The following is a 19482-nucleotide window of genomic DNA, read 5'->3' on the forward strand; positions in this document are numbered from 1 at the left end:
CATAAGAGACTACTATCAACAATTATATGCCAATAAAATGGACAACGTGGAAGAAATGGACAAACTCTTAGAAAAGTACAACTTTCCAAAACTCAACCAGGAAGAAATAGAAAATCTTAACAGGCCCATCACAAGCACGGAAATTGAAACTGTAATCAAAAATCTTCCAGCAAGCAAAAGCCCAGGTCCAGACAGCTTCACAGTTGAATTCTACCAAAAATTTAGAGAAGAGCTAACACCTATCCTGCTCAAACTCTTCCAGAAAATTGCAGAGGAAGGTAAACTTCCAAACTCATTCTATGAGGCCACCATCACCCTAATACCAAAACCTGACAAAGATCCCACAAAAAAAAAAAACTACAGGCCAACATCACTGATGAACATAGATGCAAAAATCCTTAACAAAATTCTAGCAATCAGAATCCAACAACACATTAAAAAGATCATCCACCATGACCAAGTGGGCTTTGTCCCAGGGATGCAAGGATTCTTCAATATCCGCAAATCAATCAATGTAATACACCACATTAACAAATTGAAAAATAAAAACCATATGATTATCTCAATAGATGCAGAGAAAGCCTTTGACAAAATTCAACATCCATTTATGATAAAAACTCTCCAGAAAGCAGGAATAGAAGGAACATACCTCAACATAATAAAAGCTATATATGACAAACCCACAGCAAACATTATCCTCAATGGTGAAAAATTGAAAGCATTCCCTCTAAAGTCAGGAACAAGACAAGGTGCCCACTTTCACCATTACTATTCAACATAGTTTTGGAAGTTTTGGCCACAGCAATCAGAGCAGAAAAAGAAATAAAAGGAATCCAAATTGGAAAAGAAGAAGTAAACCTCTCACTATTTGCAGATGACATGATCCTCTACATAGAAAACCCCTAAAGACTCCACCAGAAAATTACTAGAACTAATCAATGATTATAGTAAAGTTGCAGGATATAAAATCAACACACAGAAATCCCTTGCATTCCTATACACTAATAATGAGAAAAACAGAAAGAGAAATTAAGGAAACAATTCCATTCACCACTGCAACAGAAAGAATAAAATACTTAGGAATATATCTACCTAAAGAAACTAAAGACCTATATATAGAAATCTATAAAACACTGATGAAAGAAATCAAAGAGGACACTAATAGATGGAGAAATATACCATGTTCATGGATTGGAAGAATCAATATAGTGAAAATGAGTATACTACCCAAAGCAATCTATAGATTCAATGCAATCCCTATCAAGCTACCAATGGTATTCTTCACAGAGCTAGAACAAATAATTTCACAATTTGTATGGAAATACAAAAAACCTTGAATAGCCAAAGCTATCTTGAGAAAGAAGAATGGAACTGGAGGAGTCAACCTGCCTGACTTCAGGCTCTACTACAAAGCCACAGTTATCAAGACAGTATGGTACTGGCACAAAGACAGAAATATAGATCAATGGAACAAAATAGAAAGCCCAGAGATAAATCCATGCACATATGGACACCTTATCTTTGACAAAGGAGGCAAGAGTATACAATGGATTAAAGACAATCTCTTTAACAAGCGGTGCTGGGAAATCTGGTCAACCACTTGTAAAAGAATGAAACTAGAACACTTCCTAACATCATACACAAAAATAAACTCAAAATGGATTAAAGATCTAAACATAAGACCAGAAACTATAAAACTCCTAGAGGAGAACATAGGCAAAACACTCTCCGACATACATCACAGCAGGATCCTCTATGACCCACCTCCCAGAATATTGGAAATAAAAGCAAAAATAAACAAAAGGGACTTAATCAAACTTAAAAGCTTCTGCACAACAAAGGAAACTATTAGCAAGGTGAAAAGGCAGCCTTCAGAATGGGAGAAAATAATAGCAAATGAAGCAACTGACAAACAACTAATCTCAAAAATATACAAGCAACTCCTACAGCTCAACTCCAGAAAAATAAATGACCCAATCAAAAAATGGGCCAAAGAACTAAATAGACATTTCTCCAAAGAACACATACAGATGGCTAACAAACACATGAAAAGATGCTCAACATCACTCATTATCAGAGAAATGCAAATCAAAACCACGACGAGGTACCATTTCACGCCAGTCAGAATGGCTGCGATCCAAAAGTCTACAAGCAATAAATGCTGGAGAGGGTGTGGAGAAAAAGGAACCCTCTTACCCTGTTGGTGGGAATGAAAACTAGTACAGCCACTATGGAGAACAGTGTGGAGATTCCTTAAAAAACTGGAAATAAAACTGCCTTATGATCCAGCAATCCCACTGCTGGGCATACACACTGAGGAAACCAGAAGGGAAAGAGACATGCGTACCCCAATGTTCATCACAGCACTGTTTATAATAGCCAGGACATGGAAGCAACCTAGATGTCCATCAGCAGATGAATGGATAAGAAAGCTGTGGTACATATACACAATGGAGTATTACTCAGCCATTAAAAAGAATACATTTGAATCAGTTCTAATGAGGTGGATGAAACTGAAGCCTATTATACAGAGTGAAGTAAGCCAGAATGAAAAACGCCAATACAGTATACTAACGCATATATATGGAATTTAGAAAGATGGTAACAATAACCCTGTGTACAAGACAGCAAAAGAGACACTGATGTATAGAACAGTCTTATGGACTCTGTGGGAGAGGGAGAGGGTGGGAAGATTTGGGAGAATGGCATTGAAACATGTATAATATCATGTATGAAATGAGTCGCCAGTCCAGGTTCAATGCACGATACTGGATGCTTGGGGCTGGTGCACTGGGACGACCCAGAGGGAGGGTATGGGGAGGGAGGAGGGAGGAGAGCTCAGGATGGGGAACACATGTATACCTGTGGCAGATTCATTTTGTTATTTGGCAAAACTAATACAATATTGTAAAGTTTAAAAATAAAATAAAAATTTTAAAAAAACAGATGAATGGATAAAAAAATAAATAAATAAATAAAAGATGCCTGCTCCTTGGAAGAAAAGTTATGACAAACCTAGACAGCATATTAAAAAGCAGAGACGTTACTTTGCCAAAAAAGGTCCGTCTAGTCAAAGCTATGGTTTTTTCATAGTCATGCATGGATGAGAGAGATGGACGATAAAGAAAGCTGAGCACTGAAGAATTTATGGTTTTGAATTGTTGTGTTGGAGAAGACTCTTGAGAGTGCCTTGGACTGCAAGGAGATCCAACCAGTCCATCCTAAAGGAAATCAGACCTGAATATTCATTGGAAGGACTGATGCTGAAGCTGAAGCTCCAATACTTTAGCCACCGATTCAAAGAACTGACTCAGTGGAAAAGACCCTGATGCTGGGAAAGATTGAAGGTGAAAGGAGAAAGGGACAACAGAGAATGAGCTGGTTGGATGGTATCACCAACTCGATGGACATGAGTTTGAATAAACTCTGGGAGTTGGTGATGGACAGAGAAGCCTGGGGTGCTGCAGTCCATGGGGTCGCAAAGAGTTGAACACAACTGAGCGACTAAACTGAACTGAGATAAACTGTGGCACAGCCACATGATGAAAATTTTCCATGATAAAAAGAAAGGAGCTATCAAGCCACAAAATGATGCGGAAGAATCTTAACTATATATTGCTAAGTGAAATAAGCCAGTCTAAAATGCTACATAATGTATGATTCCAACTATATGACAATTTAAATAAGGCAAAACTATAGAAACATAAAAAGGTCAGTGGTGTCCAAGGGTCATGCAAAAGTGAAAAAGGAATGAATAGGTGAGGCACAGGATTTTTAGGGCATTTCAACTACTCTGTATGATACTGTAATGGTTAATACTGCTTATTTAACTTATATGTAGAGTACATCATGAGAAACACTGGGCTGGAAGAAGCACAAGCTGGAATCAAGATTGCTGGGAGAAATATCAATAACCTCAGACATACAAATGACACCACCCTTATGGCAGAAAGTGAAGAGGAACTAAAAAGCCTCTTGATGAAAGTGAAAGAGGAGAGTGAAAAAGTTGGCTTAAAGCTCAACATTCAGAAAACTAAGATCACGGCATCTGATCCCATCACTTCATGGGAAATAGATGGGGAGACAGTGGAAACAGTGTCAGACTTTATTTTGGGGGGCTCCAAAATCACTGCAGATGGTGATTGCAGCCATGAAATTAAAAGACATTTACTCCTTGGAAGGAAAGTTATGATGAACCTAGATAGCATATTGAAAAGCAGAGACATTACTTTGCCAACAAGGTCCGTCTAGTCAAGGTTATGGTTTTTCCAGTGGTCAGGTATGGATGTGAGAGTTGGACTGTGAAGAAAGCTGAGAGCCAAAGAATGGATGCCTTTGAGCTGTGGTGTTGGAGAAGACTCTTGAGAGTCCCTTGGACTGCAAGGAGATCCAACCAGTCCATTCTAAAGGAGACCAGTCCTGGGTATTCTTTGGAAGGACTGATGCTAAAGCTGAAACTCCAATACTTTGGCCACCTCATGTGAAGAGTTGACTCATTGGAAAAGACTCTGATGCTGGGAGGGATTGGGGGCAGGAGGAGAAGGGGACGACAGAGGATGAGATGGCTGGATGGCATCACCGACTCAACGGACATGAGTTTGAATGAACTCTGAGAGTTGGTGATGGACAGGGAGGCCTGGCACGCTGCAGTTCATGGGGTCGCAAAGAGTCAGATACGACTGAGCGACTGAACTGAACTGAACTGAATGGTTAATATATTACATTCCTAGTTACATATTGAAGACAAATAAAAACACATGACCACAAAAGTCATATAAATGAATGTTTATAGAAGCTTTATTCATAATGTCTAAAACCTAGAAAGGACTCAATTGTCACTAAAAGAAGAAAGGATAACATTATGATATATTATATACAATGGAATACAACTCAACAGTAAAATTGAATGTAGAACTGAAAAAATACAAAACGTGAATGAATATCACTAACACTGAGCAAAGGGAGGTAGAAACAAAACAGCATATTTTATTATTGCTCCTTTATGAAATTTTAGAGCTGGCAAAACAAATATGTGTGAAAATGAAAGTGTTAGTCACTCAGTTGTGTCTGACTGTGACCCCGTGTCTGCGATGTCGGAGACCCAGGTTCAATCCCTGAGTCAGGAAGATCCCCTGGAGAAGGGAATGACTACCCACTCTAGTATTCTTGCCTGGAGAATTTCATGGACAGAGGAGCCTGAATCTCTCGCATCACAGACAAATTCTTTACCGTCTGATCCACCATTGATAGAAATCAGATCACTGTTTTACTGGTGTAGAGACACAAGGAAATAGTCCACACTGATGGAAAGGTTCTTTATATTGTTTGATATGGTGGCTACAGGTTTGCAGGCCTTTGTCAAAATTATTCTACTGTACTCTGAAAATGTTAGCTTTTTACTGAATATAAATTAAACATTGATGATTTCTATATTGGTAAAGACAGATTGATTAATTGATGTTGCAGTCTCGAGATCATCTAAGCAAGATTAACACTTAACAGACCATAAATGGTCATCAAGTGTCAGCAGATTTCCACCTTCAGAGAAGACATACAAGTTGATCCTTTTAATTCCAAAGGACAAAAGTATTTTTCCCAGTACTGGACATTTCAGAGTTTCTACATCCTCTTCCATTTATAAGTGACAAAAGAGCTTAAAGTGTTGGTAGACTTTTTTTTGTTTATGTGTTGTTTTTAAAGTAACTAGAAAGATGAATATAGAGACTAAAATTCTAAGACATATTTCACTTACAGACTTAAATATATCTGCCAGATAAACCAACACATAAACACAGTGTTCAAATAGTTCTGGATGTAGTCTATCTCTTTTTTAAATTAGTTTTTATTGGAGTAGCTGAATTAGAACATTGTGTTAATTTCTGGTATACAGCAAAGTGAATCAGCTATATATATACACATATCCACTCTTTTTTGGATTATTTTCCCATATAGGTCATTACAGTGTATTGAGTAGAGTACCTTGTATTGTATGCTAGGTCCTTATTATCTATTTTATATTTAGTAGTATGCATATGTCAATCCCAATCTCCCAATTCGTCCCACTCTCCTTTTCCCTCTAAATGTCCATACTTTTGTTTTCTACATCTGTGACTTTATTTCTTTCATAAATAAGTTCATTTGTAAGCTATCTTTTTTTTTAACCTCAGAGAATATTTACCTAAATTTTAATCAAGAATTTTAAGGACTCCCCTGGTGGTGCAGTGGATAAGAATCCATCTGCCAGTGCAGGGAACACAGATTTGATCCCTGGTCTGGGAAGATCCCATATGCCACAGGGCAAATAATCCCACGCACCACAACTTCCAAGCCCACACGCTGCAACTATGAAGCCCAAGCACCCTAGAACTCATGCTCTGCAACAAGAGAAAGCAGCACAATGAGGAGCCTGTGCAGGACAACACAGAGTAGCCCCTGCTGGTCTCAACTAGAGAACGCCCACACACAGTAACAAACACTCGGTGCAGCCAAAGATAAATAAATCACTTTTTTAAAACAGAATTTTCAGATTGATTTTCTAGAATAGTGACCTCAGAGCAATTTTTATTATACATCCTGAACAAAATTTAGTATATAAACACTTCATATTGAACATTTATTTATATAAGAATTACATACCTATGATATCATACAATATGCCTACTATATAAGAATAAGGGTTTAAAATGATATAAAAAATAAACATTTTAATTTTGCATTTTATTCACTAATAGTAAAATTAATCTACTCTCACTTTTCAATTACTACTACTATTTTTAGAGAAAACAGTGTGCTATGATATGTTACATTATTTTGCAAATCTTAGCTCAAAACTGTTTTGAAAGTGTTTAAGTTACATATTGCTGAAGAATAAGCCACCCCAAAACTTAGTGGTTTATAACAGCTGTTTTATTATTTTCACAATTCTGTCTGTTAATTGGTACACAGCTGGATACTTCTTCATTTTAATCTCACTCTTTAGACACAAATCTTACATAAAATATATAACATACAAATAATTGCTGGTACTCAAAGGAAGATGAAAGAAAATAGGCTATGAATGACATTTACAAAAAGATGAAAAGTATAGTTCTAGCACTGACTAATATTTTCAGCTTGAAATAATGCACATGCCAAAAAAACATTTGGGAGTGGCAAATTTTGCTCCCCTTAAATTTCATGAATGAATAAATGAATGAATGTGTGCACAACATTCTGGAAAATTCTATTAAGATCCTTAAACAAGACATATGAATAACAAGAATATATTAGCTATCTCTATGATGTAGAATACCGATTCAACCTCATGGTCATGGAGAATGTTCCATTTTATAAGTAGATCTTCATCATCTTGCAAATAAACTTGTGAAACTCATTACAAGAACAATCATTCCAGCCCCATTTTCTTGAAGGAGCATTTAGCATAACACAACGCTCTTTAGGATTGTTGGGTTCACCTTCATGCCAGAATCTGAGCACCAGAAAAGGGGGAAAAAGGATGAGAACATTTCTTTAAGCAGTGCTTTGAAAAGAGACAGTAAGGGAGATGGCTAGGCATGGAAGTCAAAGTCAGATATGCCCAAATCATTCTTTCCCACTTCTCACAGCATTTTTCCTCCTCTGTATCTCTGATATTTCCCTTGAAAATTGTTCTTACATCACCCAGCACTGTGTCATCTTATTGCATTAAGCACCCTCCCAGCAGACATTCCAGAGGCTGTCTTCTGTTTGTCTATTTTACATCCTGTTACCAGGAAATTGTTAGTCCACAGACTCTCTTAAAAGATGTAAAAGACTTCATACCGGTCTCAGGTATCAATGTAGTATGCTTCATTTTCTTATGCACTGCTTTTGGAGTCTGATGAGCTAGCTAAAATCTCTGAATCTGCTCCTATCCCTGTTACCTTGGACAAGGAATTTAATTTCACAGATTCATAGGGACTAGATTAATATCTCTGTATGTTTCACACAGTGATATGAGGATCAAAGGTGGTAAGGTACTAAAATGTACTAAAATACTTAAGAGTTTCAAAAGAACTGCATAAATGTAAGACTATCAGAATTTAACTTATTTTCTGTATGAGAGATACTAAATTCTTGATAATTGGTCACGATCTTAATTGACATACATTTCTGTTATATTTAGAGGTAAATAGTCATGGTTGAAAGCATAAGTTTTGATGTCAAACTGACCTGGGTTTGAGGACCATTGTAACAGCTGCTAGATAACCACTGAATTATCTAAATACTTTAAACTCAGTTTCTTCATCTCTATAGTGAGAATAATAATAATGTGTGCCTCATAGCATTATTTGATGAGTGAGATAATAAGGAAAATTATTTAACCTAATGCCCAAGAATTAAAAGAATGTGAGTATTTTCTTTTTTCGAAGTATAGTTGATTTACAATGTTGTGTTAGTTTCAAGTTTACAGCATGAGCTTTTTTATATTTTAATAGCTGATCAATGGAACACCCTAAAATCCCTGTAGAATGGAGAAGCTGGGTTTCTTTATTGAATTCTGTACTCACGTGGCACTTTCGTTGTATGGTATCTCATCAACCCATTGCCAGTGTCTTTTTCCCGTTGTCAACGTCCTGTCTGACAGGCCCACATAATAAGCAGAGTGAGTTTTCAGTTTCTGGGTGATGAAATCCTAAATGAATAAAAGAAAGGAGTTATAGCCTTTAGAATAGTCAGATTGAATTGAGTTCCATAGGCTTTACAGAGAAGAGAGGAAAAAGAAAATTCATAATGAACCACATGGGGGCCCTGCAGAGGAGCCTTGGTTTTTTTCTGGCAGAGCAGAATAGAATCAAAGACATCTCTTTTGAGCCTGAGGTTGGTCTTAGACTGTTCAGGATGGATTGCTTATAAGTGACAGAAATTTGTTTCTCACAGTTCTGAAGGCTAAAAATCCCAGGTCAGGGTACCACGTGGTAAAGATGGTGATTCCTGTTTTCTCATTGTGTGCATTCACACATGTAGGAGGAGAAGTTGCTCTGTAGAATCTCTTTTTTAAAAACATTAATCCCATCCACAGAGGCTTCACCCTCATGACCTATGCAGCTCCCCAAATCCATACTTCCTAATACGATCATCTTTGGAAGTTAGAATTTCAACACATGGATTGGGGCGACAGGACACAAACATTCAGAACATAGTCATGTTCAATACATATGGAGGCAATTTCTATTCACAATCATAATGAACTCTCATCTCAGACTCACTTCCCTTCATTTCTTCCCTAAGAGAGGATATTCTTCAAAGTTGTACATGAGAAAAATTTTGCAAATTAAACAATTTTCCTTTTAACAACATCAGATGGTTAGCGGTCATTTCTGATCATTGATTGTGACTCTTCATGATTGAACTTCATTTCCCAGTTGGACTTAATTCCCCTTCCCTGTTATATAGTTAATAATTTATAAAACATTTATGTGTTTTATATTTCAACAATGATAATTAATACTATTTATTATTTGAAATAAAAGAAATCATATTTCAGGCTGAAATATTTTCAGCCTTCCACTTAACCCCTATATAGTATATTTTCAATGCCACAATTTATTTGGGGCAGAGGTTAGTTTTATAGAAGAAGAAAAAAGGCATGGAATGTAAAATCTTAGGTAGCCTTTTCTATTTATTTTCTTAAGCCTTCAGACACAGTATCAATATTCTAAGACAATAAAAGTCTCCTTCTTAACTAAGAGAGATGTTAAAAACTAGGCAACACTCCTGACTCTATTATCAATTAGAAACTAGTAATACCTGCTCGGCTTTGGTGTTGATCACCAACAGGTGAGCATTCATTCTCAAGCATTCTTTCTCACTATCATTCCAAGATTTAGCTCCATTAGAAATAAAGTAGCAGTTAGAACTAAATGGCCCCCAATTCTTTGGGCAGCAGCTCCAGTCTTTCCCTGTATTGAGAAGAAGGCTATATTAGTGCAATATATTAAAAGTAATTTTTAAAGTGTATAAATTATAAAAAATTAAGGACCAGAGGAGACTACATGGAAAACAGGACTCTTGTCAGGTGTCAAGGAGGTCAAGTCTGCCTACATCAGACCCCCTTTCTTTTGCCTGTGTCATATCCAGAAAAATCAGCTAAAACAGAAATTTAAAGAAGATCCTCAGAACATAACACAGAAATACTCAGGTTTCGATGGAAAATTACTTATCATACCAAGAACCACAAAATTAGCTTAAAAAATACATACATATATATATATATGCCAATACCAAGATAAGAGAAAACTGAAGTTATCTGGCAAAGATTTTTAAAAAGCCATGGAAAGATGCTTCAACAAGTAAGTACAAATGTTTGAACCATATGAAAAAATAGGAAGCCTCAGCAAAGAAATAGATAATTCAGCAAACACTTTAAAGATAAAAAAGAGAATCAAGTGGAATAGTTGGAAAACATAATAACCAAATTAAAAGCACAGTAGATGGGTTCAACAGCAGAATAAAGTAGACAGAAATATCAATGAATTATAATAATAATAGAAATTACTCAACTGAGCAAGTAATTCTAACAAGTGAAAAGCTGAACAAACTGAAAACCAGCAACTTTTCATACACAGAGCAAACTATCGCTCCCAGATCTGGAGAGACACAAAGGCAATATATTGGAGCAGAAACCTCTTTGGGAGCCAGTCCCAGGGTAGAGAAACCAGAATTGTAATTGTGGAATTGCTGGAAGCACAGCGTGGACAACTCTAAGAGATCAAAAGTCCAGGGTGACCCAGACAATGTAGAGGCACCAACACTTCCTTGAGTTTTACATCCTGGAGTTCCACAAGGTTGTTGTCATTGATTAAACTGCTGTTGTACAGTCTCCTGCACTGGCAGGCAGATGCTTTACCACTGAGCCACCAGGGAAGCCCCGACACTATTGACACTATGTATAAAATAGATAACTAATAAGAACCTACTATACAGCACAGGGAACTCTACTTTAATGCACTCTAGTGTTATAAATAAGAGAGAAACCCAAGAGGGTGGAGTATTTATGTATGTACGGCTGATTCATTTTGCTAAGTAGTAGAAGCTAACACAACATTTTAAAGCAACTATAATGCAATAAAAATTAGTTTAAAAGAGAAAAAAATATTTCAAGATGCCTGCAACTGCAATGTAATCTGTAAATGACTGTGATTTCTGTTGGTGAGACACACGCTATCATGATTTGTTGTTTCCATTCGTAATTTCCAGAGAGCAGTGCCATCTGCCAGGAGCTTGTTATGAACACAAACTTGAGATGGGCTGTATCTCTGGGTTGTATCAGGAGAGCAGCCAGATCCATCCCCTCCCCATCACTAGGCAGAACCAGTTTTTCAATTAGAAATAATTTGATAAGTGGAAAGATATCTCAAATGGAAAAAAAAGACTGTGAAACATACTAGTATTTCATCTTTAAAAAAATGAATAAAAGTGTACCATACTAACACTAGACCACACAAAGCAGGAAGTAGCTATATATATATATCAATAGATATATATATATATAGTATATATCAGTATATATACTTCAGAGCAAGGAAAGATTTCAGAGTTAAGGTGGACATAGAATAAGGATAAAGGGAATTTTTTCTTGTTCAGTTCTCCAAGAAGCCATGTTATTGCTGTTGTTGTTGTTGTTCAGTGATGAAGTCATGGCTCTTTGAAGCAGCATGGATTGTAGCACGCCAGGCTCCCCCATCCATGGGGTTCTCCGGGCGAGAATACTGGAATGGATTGCCATTTCCCTCTCCAGGGGATCTTCCTGAACCAGGGATCAAGCCCAAATCTCTTGTATTGGCAGGCAAATTCTGTACCACTGAGCTAGCAGGGAAGCCCCGACACTATTGACACTATGTATAAAATAAATTCCTTGGGTTTCCCCCAAGAAACCATAATCATCCTTAAACCATACGTATCTAACAACAGACCATTAAAAAGTAAAGCAAAACCATAGAGCTGCTAACAGAGTTTAGGTTTGGGATAAAAAAAAATGGAAATTTTTAAAGCAGAGTATTTTATGTATTCTCCCAAAAATGTTTTATGTACATAAAATATGATTTCTTAAAACATATATGAATTAAATCTCTCTTGACCAAATAAGTTTTAACCGGTATGTGAGTAAAAGAGCAAGTATGCACAGAAAGTTCAGAAAGAAGCAAAGACTGAAGAAACCGAAAAGCAATGTAATCTTTTTCATAATTAAGACTATTTCTTTGCACAAATGAATTAAAGATATGCATATTATAAAAATTGTAGGCCCTAAATAGTTGTATACTTAAAACTTAAAATGTTCATAAGACTCAATTTCTTAGTATTGGAAATATTGACCTAGGACACAGTACTATCAATAACTGAATCATAGGCACATTAATTTTTACCTTCTAGGGTCGAATTTTCTTTCACACATTCCAATTCTGTGTGAATGAGTTCTCTTGTAGCCTTTTCTTCTTTATGAACATAAGAACATTTTTGAAAAAAAACTGAAAAAGAGAATAAAATCATTCGTTTTCCTGGTAGCATTATAACTTCATTCTTTTTTCTAATCGTATAAACATTTTAATTAAAAGAAAGAAGTTGTCTGAATAGAGAAACAAGACTCAAATATGTGCTCAATTCTATGCTTATAGGAAATTAACTTCAAACTTAAACACCGAATGAAAGTAAAGAAGGCTAGAGTGGCTACACTAACGTCAGATAAAACAGATGTCTAGATAAAATGCAATATTTTTTTTTAGATTTTTATTTTATATTGGTGTAGAGTTGATTAACAATGTTATGTTAGTTTCAGAGATGCAGCAGTGACTCAGTTATACAGACACGTATCTATTCTTTTTCAAATTCTTTTCTCACTTAGTTTATTACAGAGTATTGAGCAGAGTTCCCTGTCCTCTACAGTACTGTCCCTGTTGGTTATCCATGTTAAATACAGAGTAACTTCCCAATTGGTTCTTATTCCTCAGCAGGCCAACACACAGATCTAAATATTCATCAAGCCCCCACCTCCTTGATTCTACCTCCTCATTATCGTTCAAAGGTATTCCCCTTCTCCTTCACTACCTTAAACCAGATTCTCACTATTTCTCAATTGGGCAATGAACTGTCTTTCTGGTTATTCTCTTTGCTTTCAATTCTCTCCTCATATATCCATTTTACACATCTCCACCAAAAGCGTATTCCTATAAATCAAATTGAGTTATATCACTTCCTTGCTTAAAATTCCATAATGGTTCTCCATGACTGTGACACATTGCAGAAATGGCCACAATTTTCAACTCTCCCTGTACCCATACCCCTTTGTAATATAACTTCTTAGTTTTTCCAGTCAACAAGTGGGGTCTATTTATTCACCACTTGAAAATGGACTGACTCTAAGACTTCCTTCAGCCAACAAAATGTACAAAAGCAACTCTTTCTGTTGTTGTTTAGTTGCTAAGTCATGTCTGACCCTTTGCGACCCCATGGACTGCAGCACGCCAGGCTCCCCTGTCCTTCACTATCTCCTGGAGTTTGCTCAAATTTATGTCCATTGAGTCAGTGATTCTATCTAACCATATCATCCTCTGCCATCTTCTCCTTTTGCCTTCAATCTTTCCCAGCATCAGAGTCTTTTTCAATGAGTCGGTTCTTTGCATCATGGCCAAAGTATTGGAGCTTCACCTTCAGCATGAGTCCTTCCAGTGAATATTCAGGGTTGATTTCCTTTAGGATTGTTTCAAGCTAAGGCTTCAAGAGGCTTTGTTCACAGCTGCTCTCACTCTGCAAGCCTACATGTTGCCATATCAACAAGCTCAAGCTCACCTGATGAATTCTAAAGAAGTGGAACCAATTTGTCCACATCATCCCAGTTTACATCCTCTTCCTCAGAAACTGGGTTACCTGCAGCTGGTACTTGACTATGTATGCATGAATGACTTTAGCCAGGACCAATGAAACGGCTTAGCTGAGCCCAGTTCAAATCGACAAACCACAGAATCATGAGCTAAAAACAGTTTGTTTTAATCCACCAAGTTTTAGACTGGTTTATTAAATAACAGAAGATAATTGATAAAATAATCTGCAGGGGGGCAGGAGGAAATCCACTCTTTAGAATTGTACAGGACACTTTTCATGATCTGAACCCTGCTTGTTTCTCCCATCTGCAACCACACAGTTCACTTAGAACCATATGTCACAGTCACTTAACATATTTTTCCAAATTTTTTCAAGCTCTCCCACATCTGTCATGCTTGGTCCACACAGGTATAGATGTCACCTCCTCCAGGAAGCCTATCTCAGCTTCCTGTGCTTCTTACTCACAGAACATTTACCAGACGTTGTTATAAACACTGCTTCATTCAACCAGTTGCCATCATCCTGCGGACTTCTCAAAACCAAGGGCTACAACTCTGCTGTCTCTATCTGGCACAGTGTCTGACATAGACTAGATGGCCACTGTTGCTTATTGAATGACCAAATGAATGAATAAAGTATCTACCCAAACTTATACTAGTTTTATGATTTTAAAAAACTTGATGAGTTCTTGATAGGCAGAAATCTACCTATTTGCCAAATGGATTTTAAGAGCTCATGCAGTCTTGAAAAAGACAAAAATAATTAAGATGAAAATTCAGTAGACTATTCTCCTGGGAGATTTCTTCCCATTTACTTCTTGTCCATCTGCTAGTCCCAAAATATGTCTATGTCCTCAACAGGCATAGCCTTATAAACACTACTAAGAAAACACAGATTTGGTCTCACATAAACAATTGTCTAGTGTAGAAATGGTGCCCTATAGATTTCATTCTGCAAAACAGAAACATGTACACACATATACTCTCAATTTCTCTGAAGAGAAGGAATGCCATTATTTCTGTAAGAGTGACTAAATGCAAATAAAGAACCAAGCTCACAATGAATTCCCACTATCTATGTCTTCCCCCAGAGAAGACTTCTTTCCCAGATTTCTGAATAAACTCATAGTTTATCTGTTTATTTGATGCCATCTCTTCAAGTCAGGCAGACATTTCTTATAGATCCATCTGGATACTTACAGATAAAAGCAATCAAAAATGAGATTGCTAATAGTAGCAGAAGTATCAGCAATGAGGTAAGAAGTAGCTTGGAAAAACTATGGCCACTTTGGTGAAGTTTGGTCTCTTTGGGAGCTGAAGAAAGAATCAAATTAATCAAATTATTATTATCATGAATAATAAATTCTGACCTTGACTTCCTCTTGCTCCTTCTCTTCCTCCTCTCCCTTTTCTTGTATAATACACTATTACTATTACATGACATTATTTCAAATATGAAGCTACAAAGGAAATAGTAATGTTCATTGTAGAAACGCTAGAAAATACATAAATGCACAAATTCCTACCATTGAGGATGAAAGTAAAAGTGTTAGTCGCTCATTCATGTCCAACTCTTTGCAACCCCATGGGCTGTATCCTGCCAGGCTTCTCTGTCCATGGAATTCTCCAGGCAAAAATACTGGAGTGGGTAGCCATTCCCTTCTCCAAGGGATCTTCCTGACCCAGGAAAAAACCTGGGTCTCCTGCACTGCAGGCAGATTCTTTACTGCCTGAGGCAGTAGAGAAACCCATTGGGGATAACTGTTAATATTTTGGTATACATTCTTCCCATTGGGGATAACTGTTAATATTTTGGTATACATTCTTCCAGCAATTTTTAAGTGTATATACATGCATGCACATTTTGCCACATGACTGATATACCATATATATTGGGATCGGACCCACTATTTTATTGTATTCTATATCACCATATTTTCTTCTTTTACCCACTGTATTGTGGTTGCATAGTATTTCATTATATATTTAAATAATCTTCCAGATTATTTCTAACTTTAACTACTTTACATAATGCCATAGCAGATAACTCTTTATAATTGTCTCTCATCACATCCTTAAAATAAAATCAGACTGTTTTTTTTAATTTATTAATTTATTTTTAATTGTAGAATGATTGCTTTACAACACTGTGTTGGCTTCTGCCATATAAACACCACGTTGTTCATCACAGCACTATTTACAATAGCTAGGACATGGAAGCAATCCAGATGTCTATTGAGAGATGAATGGATGAAGAAGTTGTGGTACATATATACAGTGGAATATTACTCAGCCAGACTGCTTTTTAACTTTATTTTTTTATGGAGGTATAGTTGAGTTACAATGTAGTGTTAAAAAATCAGACATTTTTAGTCACCATTTCATGGTTGAGAATTATTTTATCAAGTGTCCATTGATGGGTGAATGGATAAAGAAAATGTGACAACTGTATGGAATGGATATTATTCACTTATAAAAAATAAGGAAATCTTGCCTTCAGGATGGACCTTGAGGGCATTATGCTAAGTGAAATAAGCAAGAAAGAGAAAGACAAATACCATATGATCTCACTTATCTGTGTAATCTTTAAAGATAATAATAACTCATAGACACAGAGAACAGAATGGTGGTTGCCAGAGGTGAGGGGTGATGAGGTCAGCAAAATGGGTGAAGGGGGTCAAGAGGTACAAATGTCCAGTTACAAAATAAGTAAGTCCTGGGATATAAGGTACAGTATAATGACTACAATTAATAATACTATAGGCTATAATATACATATATAAAATACTGCTTATTTGAAGATAGCTAAGTGAAAAAATTGGCTTAAAGTTCAACATTCAGAAAACAAATATCATGGCATCCAGTCCCATCACTTTATGGCAAATAGATGGGGAAACAGTGGAAACAGTGTCAGACTTTATTTTGGGGGGCTCCAAAATCACTGCAGATGGTGATTTTAAAAGATGGTGATTGCAGCCGTGAAATTAAAAGATGCTTACTCCTTGGAAGGAAAGTTATGACCAACCTAGATAGCGTATTCAAAAGCAGAGACATTACTTTGCCAACAAAGGTCTGTCTAGTCAAGGTTATGGTTTTTCCAGTGGTCATGTATGGATGTGAGAGTTGGACTGTGAAGAAAGCTGAGCGCCGAAGAATTGATGCCTTTGAGCTGTGGTGTTGGAGAAGACTCTTGAGAGTCCCTTGGACTGCAAGGAGATCCAACTAGTCCATCCTAAAGGAGATCAGTCCTGGGTGTTCATTGGAAGGACTGATGCTAAAGCTGAAACTCCAGGACTTTGGCCACCTCATGCGAAGAGTTGACTCATTGGAAAAGACTCTGATGCTGGGAGGGACTGGGGGCAGAGGAGAAGGGGACGACAGAGGATGAGATGGCTGGATGGCATCACCGACTCGATGGACATGAGTTTGAGTAAACTCCGGGAGTTGGTGATGGACAGGGAGGCCTGACGTGCTGCGATTCATGGGGTCGCAAAGAGTCAGACACAACTGAGCGACTGAACTGAACTGAACTGAAGAGTACATCTTAAAAGCCTTCATCACAAGAAAAAAAACTGTGAAACTATGTATGGTGACAGATGTTAATTAGACATTGTGATGATCATTTTGCAATATACGTAAAAATCAAACCATTATGCTTATACATCTGAAACTAATATAATTTTGTCAGTCATATCTCAATTGAAAAAAAAATTATTTTCTCAAAGTTATAATATATTGCTAAGTGGGGGTAAAACCTGCAATAATGTATACTATGATCTCATTTTTAGAAAAACACATACGCACATTGATGTATTTTATATTTTGAAGGATGTACACAAAATGTAAATTATAGTTATTTCTAGATAGTAAGAATAAATACAGCAATTTAAATTTGTGTGTGGACTGAGAGACTGTCAAAGAGAGTAAAATAAGTCAGAAAGAGAAAAACGAGTATCATATATTAATGCATATATGTGAAATCTAGAAAAATGGTACAGATGAATCTATTTGCAAAGCAGAAATAGAGACACTGATGTAGAGAACAAATGTACAGACACCAAGGCAGGGAAAAAGGGAGGTGGGATGAATTCGGAGATTGGAATTGACATATACACTCTACTATTAGAACATATTATGCAGCACAGGGAACTCTCCTCAATACTCTGTAATGACCTCTATGGGAAAAGAATCTAAAAGAGTGGATATATGTATATGTGTAACTGATTCACTTTGCTGTACAGCAGAAACAGAACACTGTAAAACAACTGAACTAATAAAAATTTTAAAAATAAATAAATTTGTGTGTATCTCTGGTTTTTTATTTTTTTCTATGAACATTGCAGCATATAATAACAAAGTTATATAATTTTTTTAATTTGTCTTTTTTTTAAAGGTTATCAAGTATTTATTTATTTATTTATTTTGACTGTGCCTGGCAGCATGAGGAATCTTAATTCCCTGACCAGGGATTGAACTTGTGCATTGGGAGTACAGAGTCTTAACTACTGGACCACCAGGGAAGTCCCTATAAATTTTCTAAGGGGAAAAAAACAGTTTCCTGAGCATTTTCCATGTTTCCACAGAATTTTGGAAAACATAAGCAATCATAACATCCCTCTCACAGCTTCTCATAGTCTCCACGGTTTTTTTCCTCTTTTGTTCTGTATCTAAGATATCATACATGCTACCCAAATTACCTTTTATTTACTTCCAAACCTCACTGAATCCATCTCAGATACAGTGTGCAATGGATTTTCTGATTGCAGAGCAACCGTTCTCAAAACATAAGAGACTTTCTGTATAAGACTTTCTAGGCTTTCATCTGCAATGGTTTGTTCCATGTTAGTCTGATACTAACCAATACACTCAAACACTCTGCACTCAAACTCTTCTCCCGTGACTGACTGAGAAACAAAACCCACCAATTCATCATTAGCCCCTGCATCTGGACTGATGGTTTCAAGACCTGAACCCACTCTCTACACTGCAGTCTTAGTTCACCTCAGAAAGCACACAAGAACTTCTCAGCTTCATTACCATTCTCCTTAACTCAGGTCCATAGTGGATTTCTCACACCTCAGTTTTGTCGTGGCATACCTGTATCATCCTTTAATGCTTTTCAGGCAATTCGATCTGAGAATCCTGTGTTTCCCAACCGTGGCCAGAGAACCAGCAACCAACATTCCCTAGGCTTTATTTATAGTATTCTCTCTTCACCCTTCATCCCATCATTCACTTTGACCACTGGAAAGCGAGTCTTACCTGCAGGAAGCTCTGATTCGGTGCCTGAGGACTTGGGTTTATTAAACTTCACTTCAACATAAGTGACCTCTGAAGTCATGCTGCGATCTTCTGTTCTTGTCGAAGAATCCTATCCGTCTCTTCCTTAAAACCACTTAAAATGAAACGCAAGCACGGTGGTAACTTCTCATACTTCCTATCACACAACTAGCTGAGAACAGGGACCCTAGACAAACAACCACAAAAAACTTGAGAGGAATTTCATGAAAATTAAAAACCTCAGGGGCCCACACCCCAAGACAGGCGCAATGTGAATTATACCTTTAAACATTACGCCAGCAAATAGCAATAGAAGTAGGAAGTCAAAGGGTAGGGGAGAGAAATAGGAAGGAAAGGAAAAGGGGAA

At 36.8% G+C, this 19482-nt stretch overlaps 1 protein-coding gene across 1 annotated transcript; it reads right to left on the reverse strand.

The window, feature by feature from the left end:
- Window positions 1-4828: 4828 nt before the first annotated feature.
- CLEC4A (C-type lectin domain family 4 member A) lies at window positions 4829-19441 on the reverse strand. The gene is made up of 7 exons (XM_014482400.2): window positions 19398-19441; window positions 19098-19302; window positions 15036-15149; window positions 12384-12485; window positions 9769-9920; window positions 8529-8653; window positions 4829-7468 (listed from the first exon to the last, which is right to left on the reverse strand). Exons 2-7 carry the CDS (start codon window positions 19174-19176, stop codon window positions 7327-7329), a joined length of 714 nt encoding a protein of 237 aa, XP_014337886.1. The 5' UTR covers window positions 19177-19302; window positions 19398-19441; the 3' UTR covers window positions 4829-7326.
- Window positions 19442-19482: the final 41 nt, after the last annotated feature.

Source organism: Bos mutus, chromosome 5 (genome assembly GCF_027580195.1).
Source record: "Bos mutus isolate GX-2022 chromosome 5, NWIPB_WYAK_1.1, whole genome shotgun sequence".
Lineage (NCBI taxonomy): Eukaryota > Metazoa > Chordata > Mammalia > Artiodactyla > Bovidae > Bos > Bos mutus.

Bases quoted from the DNA above. Each gene is read 5' to 3' on its own strand.
- CLEC4A (XM_014482400.2), bottom strand. From the start codon at position 19,176: ATGACTTCAGAGGTCACTTATGTTGAAGTGAAGTTTAATAAACCCAAG. The intron at 12,486-15,035 runs GTAAGTATCCAG...TCTCTTTTTCAG, and splicing joins ATTTTTGATTGCTTTTATCT to TTTTTTTTCAAAAATGTTCT. The intron at 8,654-9,768 runs GTATTACTAGTT...TTATTCATTTAG, and splicing joins TCAACACCAAAGCCGAGCAG to GATTTCATCACCCAGAAACT.